This window comes from Chelonoidis abingdonii, chromosome 2 (assembly GCF_003597395.2).
Source record: "Chelonoidis abingdonii isolate Lonesome George chromosome 2, CheloAbing_2.0, whole genome shotgun sequence".
NCBI lineage: Eukaryota > Metazoa > Chordata > Testudines > Testudinidae > Chelonoidis > Chelonoidis abingdonii.
Window position 1 is genome coordinate 95,318,014 of NC_133770.1, and position 18,937 is coordinate 95,336,950.

The following is an 18,937-nucleotide window of genomic DNA, read 5'->3' on the forward strand; positions in this document are numbered from 1 at the left end:
TCATAGTGTGGTTTCTCAGAGAATAATGTTGTTTTGAGATAAGGTAATGCCTGGAAATGATTCATATGCAAAGAAAATCCTGAATGAAACCTCTTGTCAAGCCCTTTGCAGTAGGCCAAAGCTGCAGATTTAGGTGATCCCCAGCAGTTTGTAAAATGTGCCAAAAATACCTGTCATCAAACTTGAATTTCAGAAAACCTTGAGTCTCTTTAGTCTGGTGCCTGCACTGTGTTCTTCCAGTAAGGTGAAAATAATATCAGAAAATAAGCCTATTTGGGCCTCAGTCCTACAAATTAATTTGATTGCCTATGTGAAATAATTAGGTCTTTAATTAGTATAAATTAAGAGAAGAGAGACTAAAATTGATGCATCCAGAACTAGTACAGTGAAAATCCTGTGGACTTCAGACTGTTCTGATCAATAGACCAAGGAAATGTAAAAGTAAGCTTCCTCCTTTTGATAAGGTACCTCATGACTCACTAAAAATGTTCAAGAAATTCTGATTTCCTCTAAGTCCTGGTGGTCAAAAAAAAAAAAAAAAAAAAAAAAAAATCTGATCCTGTAGTTTTCCCTGATGTACTGGGGGGAAAAATCTTGGATTTTAGTTCTCTACTTTCTGTGCTGTTTGAACTAGCTGTATGAATTTCTTGACTAATATCTAGTATTAGCCTTGTATCAGTGTGGATGTTGATTTGAGGGACTTTTTTATTATTATTTTTATTTTTTTAATTTGCTTAGTACATGTTTAAAGTAGGGTTGCTGAGAAACAGGAAGAGTTTTATGTTTCAAATTTTAAAAAAAATTAAATAGTCTTTCTGAGAAGTAGTCATCTGTCTGCTTGGTGTGTCTAAATCAAATGAGTTGAGAAGAGTTAAGATCTGAATTTGTTAAAATTGGATCTGGAGGAGCAATATTTCATCTAACCAAACTAACTAAAATCATATCTGCTTAATAACTTTTTTGAAGATTTTCATGGCAAACACTTGAATACCTGAAATTCCTGTGCCCAGTTGTGGTTAAATCTGTCCATTTGCAAGCTTGCATTAACCAGCACGCTTTATCCAATGTCAGTGATTTATGTAATACCACCAGAAACTTCAGTGGTTTCTAATGTGTTACTACTACTTGCAGCACTAAATTGTGAGGGCAAGATTTGGTTTAGTAACTCTTATTGACTGCATGAGATACTCAACTATCTTTAAACAGCCCGTTTTTATATATAATGAATCAAAATCTAAAGTATGAATTCAGTTAACGTTCTCCAATGTGAATCTTAGCGGCATGGATGCACATGTATCCAATGTGATACTTGCTTTCTATCCCCATGTATTACAAACATGCTGCTGTATTTTATTTCCTTTTTAGTGATTCTGTCAACTGCGTTATGTAAATTGACCAAAAACCATTTTTCATTTGCAGTCAGGTCACTACGTATTGCAGAAATGTAGAATTTGCCATAATTGTGCTTCAGAAATCTCGGCTTTCGTTTTTTTGGTGGTAGTGTTCTGCCTCTGTTGTTTGACAAGAACCTCAAATGTGAACAGTGTATAACAGGAGTTCTCAAACTGGGGGTTGGGACCCCTCAGAGGGGGTCCTGAGGTTATTACATGGGGGTTGCGAGCTGTTAGCCTCCACTCCAAACCCTGCTTTGAATCCAACATTTATAATGGTGTTAAATATATTAAAAAGTGTTTTTAATTTATAAGCGGGGGTCGCACTCAGAGGCTTGCTATTTGAAAGGGGTACCAGTACAAAAGTTTGAGAACCACTGGTGTAAAACATTGTCTAAGTGCCTGAACCGATGTGTCTGAAAGAACTGTTCCAGTCATCTCATTTTGGGTCCTATGGACTCTATGCAGCTGTGGAGCTTGGTGTTTTTCCAAGATACCACCCAACTCAGCATTTTTGCTATAGTTTGTTTGCTGCAGCCAGATATCCAGGATTCCTGTTTTGCCTTCTTGCCCTGCTCAGATATGCCTGCAGCTGCCTCTTACTCTGTACCTTTCCCCACAAGGGGGAATTAACGGGATGACAGTATATACGCCTTCATTGTTCTACAGATGTAGGCAGGAAGAAGAGGGTGAATGAGCCATGGAGCAGAGGAAGCTAGTATGCAGCTTGGGTAGTCAGTCTTTTCAGAGAACAGAGCAGCAGCAGAAGCCTGTAGAGCTAAGATAAGGAACTGCTGAATTTTCACTACAAGCTCCCCTCCATCCTCTGGCATGTAGCGGGTCATGGTAAGACCTAGGTGAACTACCCAGACCATATCTTAACTGCTGAATCCTGGAGAGGTGGACTGCCTGAACGTAGTGGAGAAGAATTAATCACTGTTTAATTCATCAAGTATTTTTGACTGAAATGTCGGTGGAGGGTGGGGATGAAGGGTATTTTCACGGCCATGCAATAAGCTAACTTTGTAGAATTTGGGGTCCTTGTTCGATGGGGTGCACAGATCCTACTTACAGTGATCATCTCAAATCTGTCCACAGAAGCAACTAACTACTACTACATAATATTGTTGAGATCGGGAGCAGAAAACATGGTAGCAACTCCCGTAGCAAGCACTGCAAATTCCCTAAATGGAGACGCTCTTACTTTTACTACAACGTTTACTCTGTAAGTACAAAGAAACCGTTTCAGAACTCAACTAGCTGGCTTTTGAAGAAGAGCATACCTGAGAATCCTGTCTAAACTAGTTAAAAATGTTAATCTTTCTGTAAGGGTATTGTATTCCACAAACATTTAGAGGTCTTGTGGCATGACTATTTTCTTCTAGAAATATTTGGAACAAACGTTTTTCCATAAAGAAAAATTTAATCAATGGATTGTTTTTCTCCTGTCATTATCTCTTGGACACCTGCAATGTCTGCTTAGTTACTCTCCCTGAGAGAGAGTTGTTTTTTTTTCTACTAGCTGTAATGACTGATATTCTACTTGGCCATTTTTGTTTTTTGTTGTCTCTGATGACAATGCTGTTTTGGACTAAAATTTAACTACATACCTGTCAAATGTTAGAGGAATAGCTGTCTTAAAGGCATTATTTAAAATAATGTGAGTTTAGTTGGATGATCAGGATGAGATATAAGCTACTTTAAAAAGTAGACTAGGAATGATAAAAAATAGTTTGGTAAATGTCTTCTTCACTATTCATGCACAAACCAACAAAGAAATGCTGCTTGAGAACTTATTAGTTTGATTTAAGCATATTTATTTTGTATATTATTTTGACATGTGATGCTGCTGATTTGTTTTAATTTGTTATATAGCTTTAACTTTTTGAATCTCAACATCTGTCATTAAATAATTGTCCGATCTCTTCCCCCTGTATAATTTCCTTAAATTAAAAACTGACTGAAAAAATGCTTAAATATCAATATCCTTCTAAATTATAAAATAAAAATTCTGCCAACCCTATTAAAAATGACTATAGTCTCAAATTTTAAACCTTGGAAACTGAGGAGCCATGCAAGGCACTGAAACCTATTTTGAGCTGCTGGTAAAGGTAACTATTCTATGTAAATTTTGGTCTGGAGAGCTAAATCAGCATTCTGGACATACTCTTGTCCTGCTGTAGATGGAACACTGTTTGGAGGGAGTATATACAACCTAATCTATTACATAAAACCCCTATGTTATGAACTAATTGAGGATTGAGAGTTCATAAAATTGAACATCTCAAAATAACGGAAGATCTGATGCATAAATTGCAGCACAGTGCATTGCATCACTTTCTTGTACTTCAAACCACTGCAAAGAGATTTCCAATGCACTGAAAGTTTCAGAATGTGAAGGGATATCAACTTGTTCTTTAACATCACTTTATCTTTTTTCCATTGGTGGCGGGGGAATGATCATATAATCAAGGTTCTTTTGTATTTCACTTGCTTTTGCTTCTGACATCTGGAATCTATCTCAAGATAGCAATGTATTAGTGTCAAATATTCTAATATTTCATGTGCTGGAATGCTTTGTTTCTTGAAAACAGGTTCATAGTAGAGGTGGAAAGGACTTGACAGACCACCATGCTTGCCTGGAAGGGCAGTGCTATGGTGTACTGATAAAGAATATCTGCTATTACATTTTATCTTAGATTTGCACCCAACACTTTTGACTACTGTAGATGTCGCATTCAGAATAACTAGTTACTGTGAACTGTTCTTCTGTTTTGAGGGGATAACTAACTTTTTAAAAACATTACTGGCATTATTAATGCTTTTAACTGTAGTTTACCCTCTTTATTTTAGGCAAGATGTGTCCAATGACTTTGAAATAAATGTTGAAGTTTACCATTTGGTATGTACTTGTCTTTTTATTAAAAGGCCACTTGGGGGAGCCAGGCACTCTACATTTCTCAAATGCTTTCTTTTGTCTTACAGGTACAGAGGAAAGAAGGCACAGGCACTACTGATAAGAGGAAAAAGACAAATAAGTCAAAGGTAAACACAAGAACTGATACACTAGTTCAATAAAAAGGTACGCTAGGAGCAATTTAAAGCAAGGAGAGAAGAACTGAGCTACAGTCTGTTTTTTAATTCTGAAAATATTGAAAGCGGATGCAATTTCCTCTAACTGATTTGGTTACTGGGAAGCTTTCTTCATTCACAAAAAGTCTATATCCTTACCTTTCATCACTTTACCTTTTTTCTTTTGATCAGTCCGTTTAATGTACTCTCTCTCTCTCTCTCTAAATGTCTTTCTATTTGGAGTCCTTCAACTGAATATAATTGAGACTTGGCCATCTTCACATGGCACTTAACTATGTCAGGTCTGAAAGTTCGTTGTTTTTTCTCTTCCAGCATTTTGCAAAATGGCATGCTTTCTGAGCTTTCATCTAGTACAAGACACTTTTGCCTCTTTGGTAATGATTCTTAGTGTGCTTATTCCGTTCTCTACCTCCTCAGGCTCCCAAACATGTAAACTGTGTGCCAGTGCCCTATACTGCAGCCAGATGGGTAGAGCCCTGCAAATCCGCAGATGTCCAATTTATAGCCGCAAATATCTGCATCCATGGACCTTTTTTTGGATTGCGGATGGATATGGATCTAAATTTTGTATCTGGGCAAGGCTCTATAGATTGCTCAATGGAAATGTATTAAGCACCTAAAGTTAGAAAAAGAATGTTGCCAATTTAGTCATTGGGCTAAAGTAAGCAAATGCTATTTTAACAAGATTATCATTTTTTTAAAGCAAATTGAAGCTAGTGTAGAGTGCAAGCACTAATTACAAGTCTGTGCACAGGACTATGACAAGCTACAGTATTTAATAAGAGAATAATTTAGTTAATTTCCCTATTCTTTCAGTAACTAGAGACACACATGTTGGCCATTCCTGAAAGCCTATGAGTTTTTTTTGTTTTGTTTTATTTGTGTTATTTAAATAAAAAACAATTTTTTTTTGCTGTTTTCATATTTAGGAGAAAATATACTTCTGTGAGTTACACATTTTCAAAATACCAAAGGTTATTTTGGGGAAAGGGCAGCAGTATATCACCACTGTAATAGAACAAAGATTGAAACCTTAACTGTGGCGTTTTTCTATGATTAAACATTGGTAAAGATTACTGTAGACTTTCCAGGACAGATGAGACCTGAACTTTGTGTGACTTCCAAAAAAAAAAACCTTTTAAAAAAAGGTTAACTTTTTTTTTTGGGGGGGTGGGGGTGGGAAGGGGGAGCTTTGAACCCTCTAATACAGGGGTCAGGCAACGTTTCAGAAGTGGGTGTGCCGAATCTTCATTTATTCACTCCAATTTAAGGTTTTACATGCCATTTTAACATTTTTTTTAGAAGGTCTTTCTGTCTATATAATGTAAACTAAACTATTGTCATATGTAAAGTAAGCAAGGTTTTCAAAATGTTTAGGAAGCTTCATTTAAAATTAAAATGCTGATCTTACGCCCCTGGCCCACTCAGTCTGCTTCCGGCCTGAGGTTCCGTTCACCTAGGCCGGCAGCAAGCTGAGCGGGACCAGTGGCCGGGATTCCAGACCAGCAGTGGGCTGAGTGGCTCAGCCTGCTGTGACTCATCCTGCTGCCGGTCTGGGGTCCCGACCCTGGCCACATAGAGTAACTTTCTCCCTGGTTCAAGCCCATTCTCTTTCTCTCTCCTCTGCACTGAGCTCAGGGTGGGAATGCACCTGAGCGAAGAAGGAGCAGGCTGGGGTTTGGAGTGTAGGGTCTGGCCAGGAGCTAGATGAGGGAGGGGGCTCAGGATTGGGGCAGAAGGTTTGGGTGTAGAGTGCTTACCTGGGCAGCTCCCATCTGGTGCGAGGGGTCGGGGTGGGGATGTGGAGGGTGCAAGAGTCAGGGCATGGGGTGTGTGGGGGCTGGGTATGGGTGAGTGTGCAGGAGTCGGGGCAGGGGGTTGGGGATGTGAGGAGGGTGCAGGAGTCAGGGCAGGGGGCATATGAGAGGGTGCAGGGGTCAGGGCAGAAGGTTGGATATGTATGTGGGAGGGTGCAGGGATCAAGGCAGGGGCTTGAGGGGTAGGGCAGGGAGCAGGGTGGGAGTGCTGGGAGCGAGGACTCTGGATTCCTGGGCTCTAGTTGTTCAAGGGGGTGGGGGACAGACAAAGACTAGAGCTCTGGACTCCTGGGTTCTGCCCTCAGTGCTGGAGGGGAGTGGGGTCCAGTGACCTGGGTGGAGAAAGAGGCATGACTCAGCTGTTCTCAGGGTCCAGCAGGTGGTGAGCCGCAGCCCTCAGGCTTGGGTTTGGGCTGTGGGACGCGGCCTGCCCCAGTACAGAGCCAAGCTCATCACAGCACCAGGGTTCCAACCCTGGGGCAGCCTGGCTGAGCCCAGGGAATGGGGCCAGCTGTGCTCGGGCGGGTGGGCGCACGGCGCAGCTGGGACCCAGGACCCTTCCTCACTTACAGGCCTCACGGGTGCTGCAGCTCCTGTGAGGCCAGGTTCCTCTTCCTGCTCACGCTGGCGGGCCACTTCTGGGCTGCTCAGACTCTGCGGACACCAAGTAGCAGTATGGACGCGCTAACCCGGAAACACAACCTCCTGCTGGAAGTGACGGAGGTCAGGAAAGCATTTGCAAATGCTGGCGGGAGGGGGAGAGAAGAGCAGGCCGAGCAGGATTTTTAATGGTACGGTGCTGCCTGCCAGGGTCCCGACTGCGGGCCCTGCTCAGCCCACTGCCAGCCTGGGTTCGGCAGTGGGCTGAGCGGGGCTGGCGGCCTGGACCCTGGCAGGCAGTACCGTGCCATTAAAAATCGACTTGCATGCCGTCTTTGGCACGCATGTCATAGGTTGCCAACCCCTCCTCTAATGTAAAACAACCAAAAAGTTCAGTCTCTTTCCCCCATCACCTCTGCCCTGCCTATGTAAATTAAGCTCCTGCAGGTCATAAAAGGCTTGCTTGGGCTCAGTTCCTACAAATATTGGCCTTTGGATTTCAGATTTCCTTTTTCTTCAAGTTTCCACTCCTTTTCCCATATAAAGATGATCTTGAGACCTCTTTTTATGTACTCTTCTCTCCTGCCTCGGGCCTACTCTGTAGTAATCTTCAACTGTACAGATCCAGGGTTGGAGGTGTGAAGTACATCCATTCAAAGCACCCGATAGTGCTGCAACTCCTTAGCTCTGACTTCTGCTGAGGAAGTTGGTTGCAGCAGGGAGAGAGAGGAATGATCATCACAGAACCAAGATCTTACTTTTTAAGATCAGTCTTAGCTTGTTGAAGGATTTTCATTGTGTTCATAACTCACTGATTAAAAACATTTGAGTGTCTTGGTACTTGCCACAGACTTCAAGAGTGGAAGGGAATGTCTGATTCTCTCTCCCTCTTCCATCTGATGCAAGTCTGAGAGTCTGAGATCCTGGGTCCACCTCCCTCCCGTGTGCTATAGTTTCTGGGGTGCTTCAAAGTTTGCCAGGAACCAGCCTTCCTTAAAGCACTGCATTGACTTGTTACCTGGAATTGCAGTTTTTCTGTTGTCTAGGGAAGGGAGAACCAGGACCATTCACTAGGTACTTTTCAGTGCTCAGTGAAAGTTTGCAGGAATCAAGTAATCTAGAAAACTTTCTCAGTTCCAGCCTCCTGGCGATTGGTCTACTGTATCTGCTTTTGATGACAAATTATCTGTTGTGTATCTTTTTCCATCAGGATACACTTGTCTTGTTCTTAATTACTATTCATATATTTTTGTCTTAAACTAAACAAAGCCCCAGGTAATATATTTATGTTCATTTGATAAGTTATAACTTGACACTTGTCAATATACAAGAACACAAACATTAGGCACTCATTTACTTACAATATTATGCATTATTTGATTCTCATTTCAATTAACTGCTAAACTTACTAGAGTAACAGATGCAAGTTGTACTGCTAAGTGCACCAAAAATTTGCACATAAATGGAAGGCTTGGATATTTGTTTTAAAACACCTGCCATCCAAACCTAATTAATGGATACTTTTACATTTCAACAAATGTAAACATGTGTTTTCTGCTTCTTGGTCTGTGTATTTTATTACATGCTTCAGTGGAATTATTCAGCCTTGGGTCTCAGATATAGGAAAACAAACCTGGCTGACTCAGGACAAGAATTAATCACCAGTCAGAATTGCTTTAGACTATAAAACTTGATTGGCATTTTTGTCATACATATTAAAACTATACTTGGTTTTAACTAAAGTGTGCAAGCTGAAATGTATTTGGCCTTCATGCTGTCTTTTTTTCATAGGTTATTACTCCAAAGAGATTATTGACATCTATTACTACTGTAAGTACTAGTGTAATACTCTAATAACTTCTGGAAATTAAACTGCCTGTTCTAAAGACCATGTTCACACATTCTGAACAACATTTGTTTCCCCATTTCAAACAGCTTGTATCTGCTTTCGCTTGAAACTCGAAACTACCTAGCTTTCTCTCAAGCCTTTTCAGCACATAACCATGTGCTAGCTGAGAATTCTAAATACATTAAAAAGGATAAATTTATTACATATACTTTATTTTTAAGAGATCTAGAATTTCAAGTGCAGTGTTTGATTTAAGACCGGTCTTAATTTACACAAAGCAAGCTTCTAAAATCCGTTGATTTCGCTGTTTTCTTTCCCTAATGAATCTTTCTGTCTTTCCAGAAAAGCACCCTTCTTACGCCAGGTAAGCAAACCCTAAACTTCTTATACCAAGGGGAATATCTTTAACACAGGGTAGCAAAAGCAGTAATAATCTCTCAACAGGATTGTCTTGTAGTTAATCCCAAGCTAAATTCTCAGTTGATGTGAGTCATGAAGCTATGTCAGTTTACACCAGCTGAGAATCTGGCCCTAGGTTTACATGTAAATTATTGCTGTGAGTAGCTGAATTTTACTGTACAACGCCAAAATTAACACCTAGCATCAAATATTTATAGCACCCATTTCTTACCTGGAAAAGTGTGTTTAAGTAAACTAACACTTGGTGGTTAATCTTTTTTAAATCCATATATTAGGCTCAGTTACTTTCAACAGATGCAATATCACATAACATAATTTTATAACAGTCTTGTTTGTTGGGACTAACTCTGAGAACCAATTATAAGAATGGATTTTAAAGTATCATCAATGTTCATTTCATTGGTGCATCTCACATGTCTACATTCCTATCTTTGAGGAAGTCATCTCTACAGTATGGCTTCTCCCCAACTCTGCATAAATGCCTGGTGCCTCTGCCTTTCACAGGGATGAGGCACAGCCCATTCATGCAGAGTCAGGAGAGAAGCTGCAAGCAAAAAAAAAACATCCTTCCCTTTTCATTCTTTCCATCTCTTGCTTAGTATTGTAGTGTATGAGCCCAGCAGCACCTTTATATAGTTTTGCATGTGTTACATTGTCTTAACTTTTTTTATTTTTTATTTTTTTTAACCCAACACAGTCATGGCCAGTCCAAGTGGCCCCAATGCCGTGCGCACTAGTAACTTTGTACTTGTTGGATCTCACAAGATTTCCCTGTCTTCAACAGGGAACTCCAAATTTACTTTGGACAAGGTAATGGAACCTATTTCTCTCTACTACTTAAAAGATATCTGTGTGCTACTATGAAAGAATGGAATTTTGCCTGGCCTAGTGTTTCTAGGCAATATTACTACTTAAGATTTTTAAATGATTTTATCTTTCAGACAATACCACCTGTAGTTTTTAGAGGACTGAAGTACATGTTTGCAATATAAAAAAATCTAATTTGACACTGAGAACCACTGTTACTGTAGCTAAATGTAATATACAGTAGCATATGGCCACCAATGCATTGTATCAGTTCTAGATTAATGAAATTTATCAGAAGTAAGCTCATTCATGCAGATCTTTTTAGAATTGGTTGTTTATAGACCATTCTTAAAATATGCTATAACCCGAGAAATAAGCTACTTAACTTATCAGTTATTGTCAGAAGACACATTATCTGAATTCCTCTATACTGAATTTCATTTGGAGTTGACTTAAACAAAAAAACCTACTAAAAAATATTCTTACCATGTAAATATAATCAGGAGTATCAATTTTCTTATGCAGATTTAATTCAGGTACTAATTAAAACTTTGGTTAGCATCCATGTTCTTCACGATGATGGATTTTTAAAAACTGGAGAGCTGTTGTTTGTAGAACTTGTCTTGTGTAAATATGGCTTTGTCACAGTAACATTCCACATAAGTGCATGACTCTGGAATTTGTAAACACTAACTGCATAACAAAGAGAAAACAGACCTGTCACAATGTAAATACCCTGTTAAACAATTTTATTACTATATGCCAAGAGCTGTTCTCGTCTGTTGGTTTTTTATACATATTTGTGCAAGTTTAACTCTTGTTACTTCAAGAACTCTCTAATAAACTTTGAAATGTCATTCTGAAGTCTGATTGAGAAGGATTGGACTTAATCCAATTCACTTCTGGAGTAAGCTATCTTTATAGACCATGACAGGCTAGAGATTTGCAAACAAGCTCCAGATACCAACTCTTTTCCCCTTTGATGCTTCCTTCAACTCTTTTTATTAAAAATAATATTTTTTTTCCTTTTTCACTTGGGCCTCTTGTGGGATTTGTTCTTGGATTATTAAGCACTTGATTTGGTTATTGAAGTCTTCTGGTTCTTGGGGAAGTAGTGTCTTTTTTACCTTAGTGCTCAGTGCTTCATGTGTGAGTACTCTCCTTTTTTTGGATGGGAAAAGTATATTATAAAAGCCATGATGATCATCTGATAGTGTTTGAATGAGTTCTTCTTCGAGTGCTTGCTCATATCCATTCCAGTAGGTGTGCGCGCTCTGCGTGCACGTTCGTCGGAGATTTTTTACCCTAGCAACGCTCGGCGGGCCGGCAGGGCGCCCCCTAGAGTGGCGCCACTATGGTGCTGGATATATACCCCTGCCGGCCCTGCTGCTCCTCAGTTCCTTCGTACCGCCCGTGTCAGTCGTTGAAACTGTGGAGCGCAGCTTAGCTGTTTTCCACCTCCCTAGCGATTCACTCGTTTCTATTGTATTGTGTATATAGTTCGAACTTCAACTGTAGTTAGTAGTTAGTTAGTAGTTCTGTAGTAGTTTTTTCTAGATAGTTTTAAAGGGATTGGGGTTTAGCCCCTTCCCCGGTACCAGGCCCATGCCCGGCTCACCGGGCTTCAAACCGTGCGTGGCCTGTCGTAGGCTGATGCCCACAGGAGACCCGCACGACTCCTGCCTTAAGTGCTTGGGTGAGTCTCATCTTACAGACAAGTGCCGCATCTGTAAGGCGTTCAAGCCCCGGACTGAAAAAGAGCGGGACGTTCGCCTGAAGCAGCTACTGATGGAGGCAGCGTTGACTCCCCCATCCTCGGCACCATCAGCGGCACCAGGAACAAGTGCCTTCTCGGCACTGGAGTGCATGGCGACAGCGAAGGCTCCAAGTCACCAGCCATCACCGGCACCAGCTTCCGCCCGGCACCGCTCGCTCTCACCTCGGAGCAAGAAGCACAAGCCTCCTGCGGTCGCTATATCTACGCCGCAGTCCGAGTGCTTAGCCAAGTCGGACCGCCCGGCACTGTCATCTGCTGCAGCACCGACATCCTCCGCACCGTTGATTCCGGCCTTGCAAGAGCGGTCGAGTCCGGTGCCTACCAGCTCCCCGGCACATGCCATGGTTGAGCTTATCGTGCCCTCCACTCTGGAGACGTTCTCCGCGGCACGGGACCTGATCGTCTTGACGGAGCCTGAGCTGCCTCGACCCCCGGCACTGCCGGTGCGGGTCCCTCAGTCCATAGGCAAGCCGGCCCTCGTAAGACCTTCTTTGCCCGGTACCACGGAACTTCGTCGGTCCCGGTCCAGGTCCCACAGGCGCTCCCAGTCCCGCCATAGATCACGGTCCCGCGGTCACTCGCAGTCCCGGTACCGTTCCCCATCGAGGTACCGGTCGTACTCACGGCACCGATCGAGGTCCCGGTCGCCGTCCAGATACTACCGGCACCGCTCCCGATCTCGACATCACTCGCAGCACCGTGCTTCTCGTAGCCGATCTCGCACAGCAATTCCCGGCACCGCACAGGTCTCGGTCACACTCTCGGCACCGTCAGGATTCTCGGTATCGCTTCCTGGCACCACGTAGGGACAGTTCCAGTGGATGCAGGGACCATCATCACATGGTCTCCGCCCCACCATGGCCATCTTGTCAGCTGTTGATCTCCTCCCATGCAGAGACGGCTTCATACGGGGAATCGGACAACCAGCAAGTTCCGCATCAGAGGCCTTTTTGGACACCTTGGGCCTACCACCAGAGCCAAGGTGACCCACATCTACCACCGCGCTCCGACCCTTCCGAACATCGGGCACCAGAGTCCACGGTGAGCAGACCTCCCCCAGCGGGTATGGAACAATCCCCAACCCAGGTCACGGACCTACAAGAGCCGCCCCAGGATGTTCCACAGGACCAGGAGTTACTCCAAGACCCCCTGGTCCCCGGGGTCTCTTCTTCCTCTTTCCCGGATGAGGTGGTGGCGGGGGACGGCTACATCTGGACCGCTCCCAATTGACCTCAGGTCACACCAGGACCTCCTACGCCGTGTCGCTCTCAACATCAGCTTACCCATGGAGGAAGTTCCTGAAGTGGACGACCCGGTGGTCAGCATACTGTCGAAGGAGGCTCCAACAAGGGTGGCTCTCCCTTTCATTCGCTCCATACAGGCTTGGGCAGATACAATCTGGCAAACCCCGGCATCTGTACCACCTACAGCCAAAGGGGTCGAACGCAAGTATATGGTTCCATCCAAGGGGTACGAGTACCTATATGTACACCCTCCTCCTTGTTCGTTAGTGGTTCAATCCGTCAACGAACGGGAGCACCATGGCCAACAAGCCCCTGCGCCTAAATCGAGGGAGGCCAGGCGCATGGATTTGTTGGGAAGGAAGATCTACTCCGCGGGAGGCCTCCAACTCAGGGTGGCGAATCAGCAAGCCCTCCTGAGTAGATACAATTATAACACCTGGGAGGCAGTAGGGAAATTTATAGAGCTCGTCCCGCAGGACTCCCGCCAAGAATTCTCAGCTCTCCTGGAGGAGAGGAAAAAAGTTGCGCCAACCTCCCTCCAGGCCTCGCTAGATGCCGCTGATTCGGCAGCTAGAACTGTCGCCTCTGGGATTGCTATGCGGCGCGTATCGTGGCTTCAAGCGTCAGGTCTACCTCCTGAACTGCAGTATATGATACAGGACCTACCCTTTGATGGTCAGGGTCTCTTTTCCCAGAAGACGGACCCTCGCCTTCAGAGTCCGAAGGACAACCGCGTAATCATGCGTTCGCTGGGAATGCATACGCCCCAGACTCAGAGACGATCTTTCCGGTCCCAACCTCAGCGCCCCTACCCCCCACCTCGTCCAAGACAGGACTTCTCCAGAAGGAGAGGCCGTACCTCTCGCAGACGACAGTCTGGCCCTCAGGGGGGTAACAACTCCGGCTCCACCAAACCACCGGCGGGACCGAAGCCAAACTTGTGAGGGTGCGCCCGAGAGCACTGTACCAATTACCTCCCAGGATCCTTTTCAGTTCGCCAACAGCCTTGCAGCATTCCTCCCTGCATGATCCCAGCTAACAGCGGACCGCTGGGTCCTCAGCACGGTGGAGTGTGGCTACCGTCTTCAGTTTGTTTCCACCCCTCCTTCCCACCCTCCCTCCTTGTCCCTCTTCAGGGACCCCTCTCACGAGCAACTCCTGCAGGAGGTTTCGAGGCTCCTTGTGATGGGAGCTATAGAGGAGGTTCCAGAGGACCTAAGGGGCAGAGGGTTCTACTCCAGATACTTCCTAATTCCCAAGGTGAAAGGGGGCCTCTGGCCCATCCTGGACCTGCGAGCTCTGAACAAGTTCATCAGGAAGTTCAAGTTCCGCATGGTGTCCCTGGGAAACATCATCCCTTCCCTGGATTCCGGAGATTGGTACGCTGCTCTCGACATGAAGGATGCATATTTCCCCATCGCGATTTACCCTCCGCACAGAAGGTACCTACGCTTTGTGGTAAATCGTCAACACTACCAATTTGCGGTCCTTCTCTTTGGCCTCTCCTCGGCCCCTCGAGTATTCACGAAATGTATGGTGGTAGTCGCCACCTACCTCCGTCATCGTTGAATACATGTTTTCCCATATCTCGACAACTGGCTTATTCGAGGGACCTCCGAGGCTCAGGTTACCGCACACGTATACGTCATCAAGGACCTGTTCTCCCGTCTAGGTCTGATTATCAATCTAGACAAATCCATTCTGCTTCCTACGCAGAAGATAGAGTTCATAGGGGCCATGCTGGACTCCAATCTTGCGACAGCCAGTTTACCTCCACAGAGGTTCCAGTCTATAGTCTCCCTCATCCAGGGTCTACAAGCCTTCCCAACAACCTCTGTCCGCACCACCCTCGCCCTACTCGGTCACATGGCTGTGTGCACTTTCGTGACGAAGCACGCAAGACTCCGCATGCGCCCTCTTCAGACTTGGCTTGCCTCAGTATATCGTCCACGCAGGGATGCCTTGGACATGATAATCACAATCCCACCAAATGTGCTGGGCTCCCTCAACTGGTGGCTGACGCCCTCCCTGGTGTGTGCTGGTCGCCCATTCTATCCGCCACATCCTTCGGTGTCTCTGATAACAGACGCTTCCTCTCTGGGCTGGGGTGCACACTTAGGGCACCTTCGCACCCAGGGCTTTTGGTCCTTTCAGGAGCTGGAACTTCACATCAATGTCCGCGAACTGACAGCATTCCGACTGGCGTGCCAGACCTTCCAGCAACATCTACAGGGCCGTTGTGTTGCAATTTTCACAGACAACACAATGGCCATGTATTACATAAACAAGCAAGGAGGGACACGGTCTTCCCCACTTTGCCAAGAGGCCATGCGTCTGTGGGACTTCTGTATAGCCCACTCGATAGAACTGGTAGCCTCCTTTCTCCCGGGAGTCTGGAATTCTCTAGCGGATCACCTGAGCAGGTTCTTCCTGTCCCACGAATGGTCCATCTGTCCGGACATCCTCCTTTCTGTATTCCGGAAGTGGGGCTTTCCCCAGATAGACCTCTTTGCCTCCAGGGAGAACAGGAAATGCCAGGTGTTCTGCTCCCTGCAGGGTCGCTCCCCGGGCTCACTCTCAGACGCGTTCGTAATCTCCTGGAAAGGACGTCTACTGTATGCCTTTCCACCCATTCCCCTAGTCCACAGAGTCCTGCTCAAGCTCCGCAGGGCCAGGGCCAGGCTGATCCTAATCGCTCCGGCATGACTGAGGCAGCACTGGTACACCATGCTGCTCGACCTATCCATGACGGAACCGATACCACTGCCACTCTGCCCAGATCTTATAACGCGGGACTTTGGCAGACTCCACCACCTGGACCTGCAGTCCTTACACCTGACAGCATGGCTGCTGTCTGGCTGAACCAATCCGTGTTGCGCTGCTCCACCCCAGTTCGACAGGTCATCTTGGGAAGCAGAAAACCTTCCATGCGGGCGACATATCTCGCCAAGTGGAAGCGGTTCTCCCTTTGGTGTGCACAGCGTAACCTTATTCCTGAAGCCGTATCGGACTTAGACTACTTATGGTACCTCAAGGAACAAGGCTTGGCGCTCTCTTCGATAAGGGTGCATCTGGATGCAATATCCACCTTCCATCCTGGGGAGTCGGGCAGTTCCACCTTCTCTCACCCGATAGTTTCGAGGTTCCTTAAGGGCTTGGAATGACTCTACCCTCCGGTTAAGCCCCCTTCCCCTGCCTGGGATCTCAACTTTGTGCTAACTAGACTCACGGCCCCTCCCTTCGAGCCATTAGCCACTTGCTCGCTGCTGTACCTGTCCTGGAAGACAGCCTTCCTTGTCACTATCACCTCGACCAGACAAGTATCGGAGCTCCGTGCTTTAATGGTAGACCCCACCCCCCCCATAAACAATCTTCCACAAGGCCAAGGTACAGCTACAACCACACCCGACTTTCCTTCCCAAGGTGGTCTCTGCCTTCCACATTAATCAAGACATTTTTCTACCAGTCTTCTTCCCGAAGCCGCACGCATTGCGCAGGGACCAACAGCTACATACCCTGGATGTCCGCCGGGCCCTCGTCTTTTACATTCAGAGGACGAAACCTTTCAGACGCTCCCCCAACTATTTATAGCGGTAGCAGAGCGTATGAAAGGTATGCCTATCTCTTCCCAGAGACTCTCATCATGGGTAACGTCCTGTATCCGGAAGTGCTACGACTTGGCCTGCGTCCCGATTGGCCATCTTACCGCCCACTCTACTCGGGCTCAAGCCTCGTCCGCTGCTTTCCTGGCCCACGTTCCCATCCAGGAAATATGCCGCGTGGCTACCTGGTCATCCGTACATACTTTTGCATCTCACTATGCGCTGGTTGAGCAGTCGAGAGACGATGCCGCCTTTTGGCTCAGCGATCTTACATTCCTCAACGTCTCGCTCCGACCCCACCGCCTAGGTAAGGCTTGGGAATCACCTAACTGGAATGGATATGAGCAAGTACTCGAAGAAGAAAAGACGGTTACTCACCTTTGTAACTGTTGTTCTTTGAGATGTGTTGCTCATATCCATTCCACATCCGCCCTCCTTCCCCACTGTCGGAGTAGCCGGCAAGAAGGAACTGAGGAGCGGCGGGGCCGGCAGGGGTATATATCCGGCACCATAGCGGCGCCACTCCAGGGGGCGCCCTGCCGGCCCGCCGAGTGTTACTAGGGTAAAAAAATCTCCGAACGTGCACGCGGCGCGCACACACCTACTGGCATGGATATGAGCAACACATCTCGAAGAACAACAGTTACAAAGGTGAGTAACCGTCTTTTAATGGGCCAAGCTGGGAAATACAAATTTCCTAGAAATCCTTGTAGCAATATCATGTTAAGCTATTAAGTTTCTCAATAGCATAAATGCACATTGTTTTACATGAAGAGTGGAGATCTGACACCGCTTACAAGCATGTAACTTTTTTTAAAGCTTTAGCTATGTCCTGCCCCTCAACTGCACTGAACTGCTTTTTAATTTGCTTTATACTTCCCCTTATGGGGGCTTAGATGACCACCACGGTGGTATTACAAATGCTTCTGCCCTTAATATCTTATAATGCAAGACTGAATGCAGAGAGGAGTGAAACATACTCAAATGTAGTTTTATGCCGCTTTTTAGAAAAACTTCATTTCACACCTAGTTACATTCAGCATGTTTCTTTTTTTCCTCAGATAAATTATGGAGGGAAGGAAAGAGAGCTACTGGACTTTATGTTCCAGGACAAGGTTGCTATGTTTACTTGCTTGTGACTAAAACTTAAGACACTCTTCCTAGTGCATGATGCTCATGTCTGTTGCTCTAAGCTTCTGCAGTAGTTAGAAGTTGAAATCTTTCTAGAAGGACACTTAGAGATTCTCCTATAAACTTAGCAAATTGACAAGTGAGATATAATACAATTGAATCATTTAAAAGAAATCTGCAGTGTCAGTCTGTCCAGCATGCTAAAACTGAAATTTGTTTAAATGCCGCCAATGCTTTTACTTAATACCAAAGCTTCCAAATTTAAAACTGTGTGCCTTTTTTTTTTATTTCTTTACAAACTAATGCTGTCAAGTGATCCTCCTTCCACTTTTCCACACAATTCCATCAAAGGGATACGGTTAACTATTATGCTTCTAGAATAGAAGGGATTAGAAAACACTTAGCATCCCACAAATTCCATTGTGTATATAATGATCAGATAGCTTTTTTAAAAGCTAAAGTATTGTTTTCTTTAAATCCTTTTTTCTCTAAATACTTTTCTCCTACTGTTAAACAGTCTCCACATATACCTTAGCCTGACTGGCAAGCTTTTAAGTAACTTCAGACACCTCAGCAGGTGCTTGCATCTTAATCTAGTTCCCCTGAACTGCTCTTCTCAACTTTGAGGTGTATGGGGAAAGGAGTCTCTTCCTGTCCTGGCATCGTCTCTTAAGCTCTCAAGTATTTGTGGAGAAGTGACTTATCTTGAGACACTTTTTTTTTTTTTTTTTTTTCTTTTTGCTTGGTTTAGTTTACTAGGGTCTATAAGGAAAAATAATGTATTCCTACAGTCAACATGCCAATACCCATGTCAGCATACAGTATTCATAAACTACAGAGCAGCTCCAAGTCCATCAGTATAAATGGTAGTCCCAGGCTAGCTAACCAAAGATCATGGACTAGAGTTTTCTCTTTATGCAGTTGTCCAGCAAATCTACCTCTCATTCAACGAAACTTCAAAACTGAGGGAGACTTTGTCAAGGGAAGCATATTTCTCCCACACAAGAGGAGGTCTCAAAGAACCCTCCCACACACACAATAGCTGACAGTAGTCCCCAACTCTTATTAGTCACTTGATAAATCTCAGGCCTGGTCTACACTACGCGTTTAAACTGATCTTAGCAGCGTTAAACCGATTTAACGCTGTACCCATCCACACAACGAGGCTCTTTATATCGATATAAAGGGTTCTTTAAATCGGTTTCT

General features: G+C 44.8%; 1 protein-coding gene across 3 annotated transcripts in view; it reads left to right on the top strand.

Moving 5' to 3' along the window:
- Window positions 1–18,937, top strand: part of ANLN (anillin, actin binding protein) — an 83,245-nt gene that overhangs the window by 23,295 nt on the left and 41,013 nt on the right. For 2 of the 3 annotated variants that reach the window (XM_032785446.2, XM_032785448.2), the window contains 7 exons: window positions 2,490–2,616; window positions 4,245–4,293; window positions 4,377–4,436; window positions 8,693–8,731; window positions 9,093–9,114; window positions 9,868–9,980; window positions 17,662–17,715. In XM_032785446.2, the coding sequence (XP_032641337.1) occupies window positions 2,490–2,616; window positions 4,245–4,293; window positions 4,377–4,436; window positions 8,693–8,731; window positions 9,093–9,114; window positions 9,868–9,980; window positions 17,662–17,715 (464 nt within the window). The remainder of the gene's footprint in view (window positions 1–2,489; window positions 2,617–4,244; window positions 4,294–4,376; window positions 4,437–8,692; window positions 8,732–9,092; window positions 9,115–9,867; window positions 9,981–17,661; window positions 17,716–18,937) is intronic. The other variant, XM_032785447.2, reaches the window with a different exon arrangement.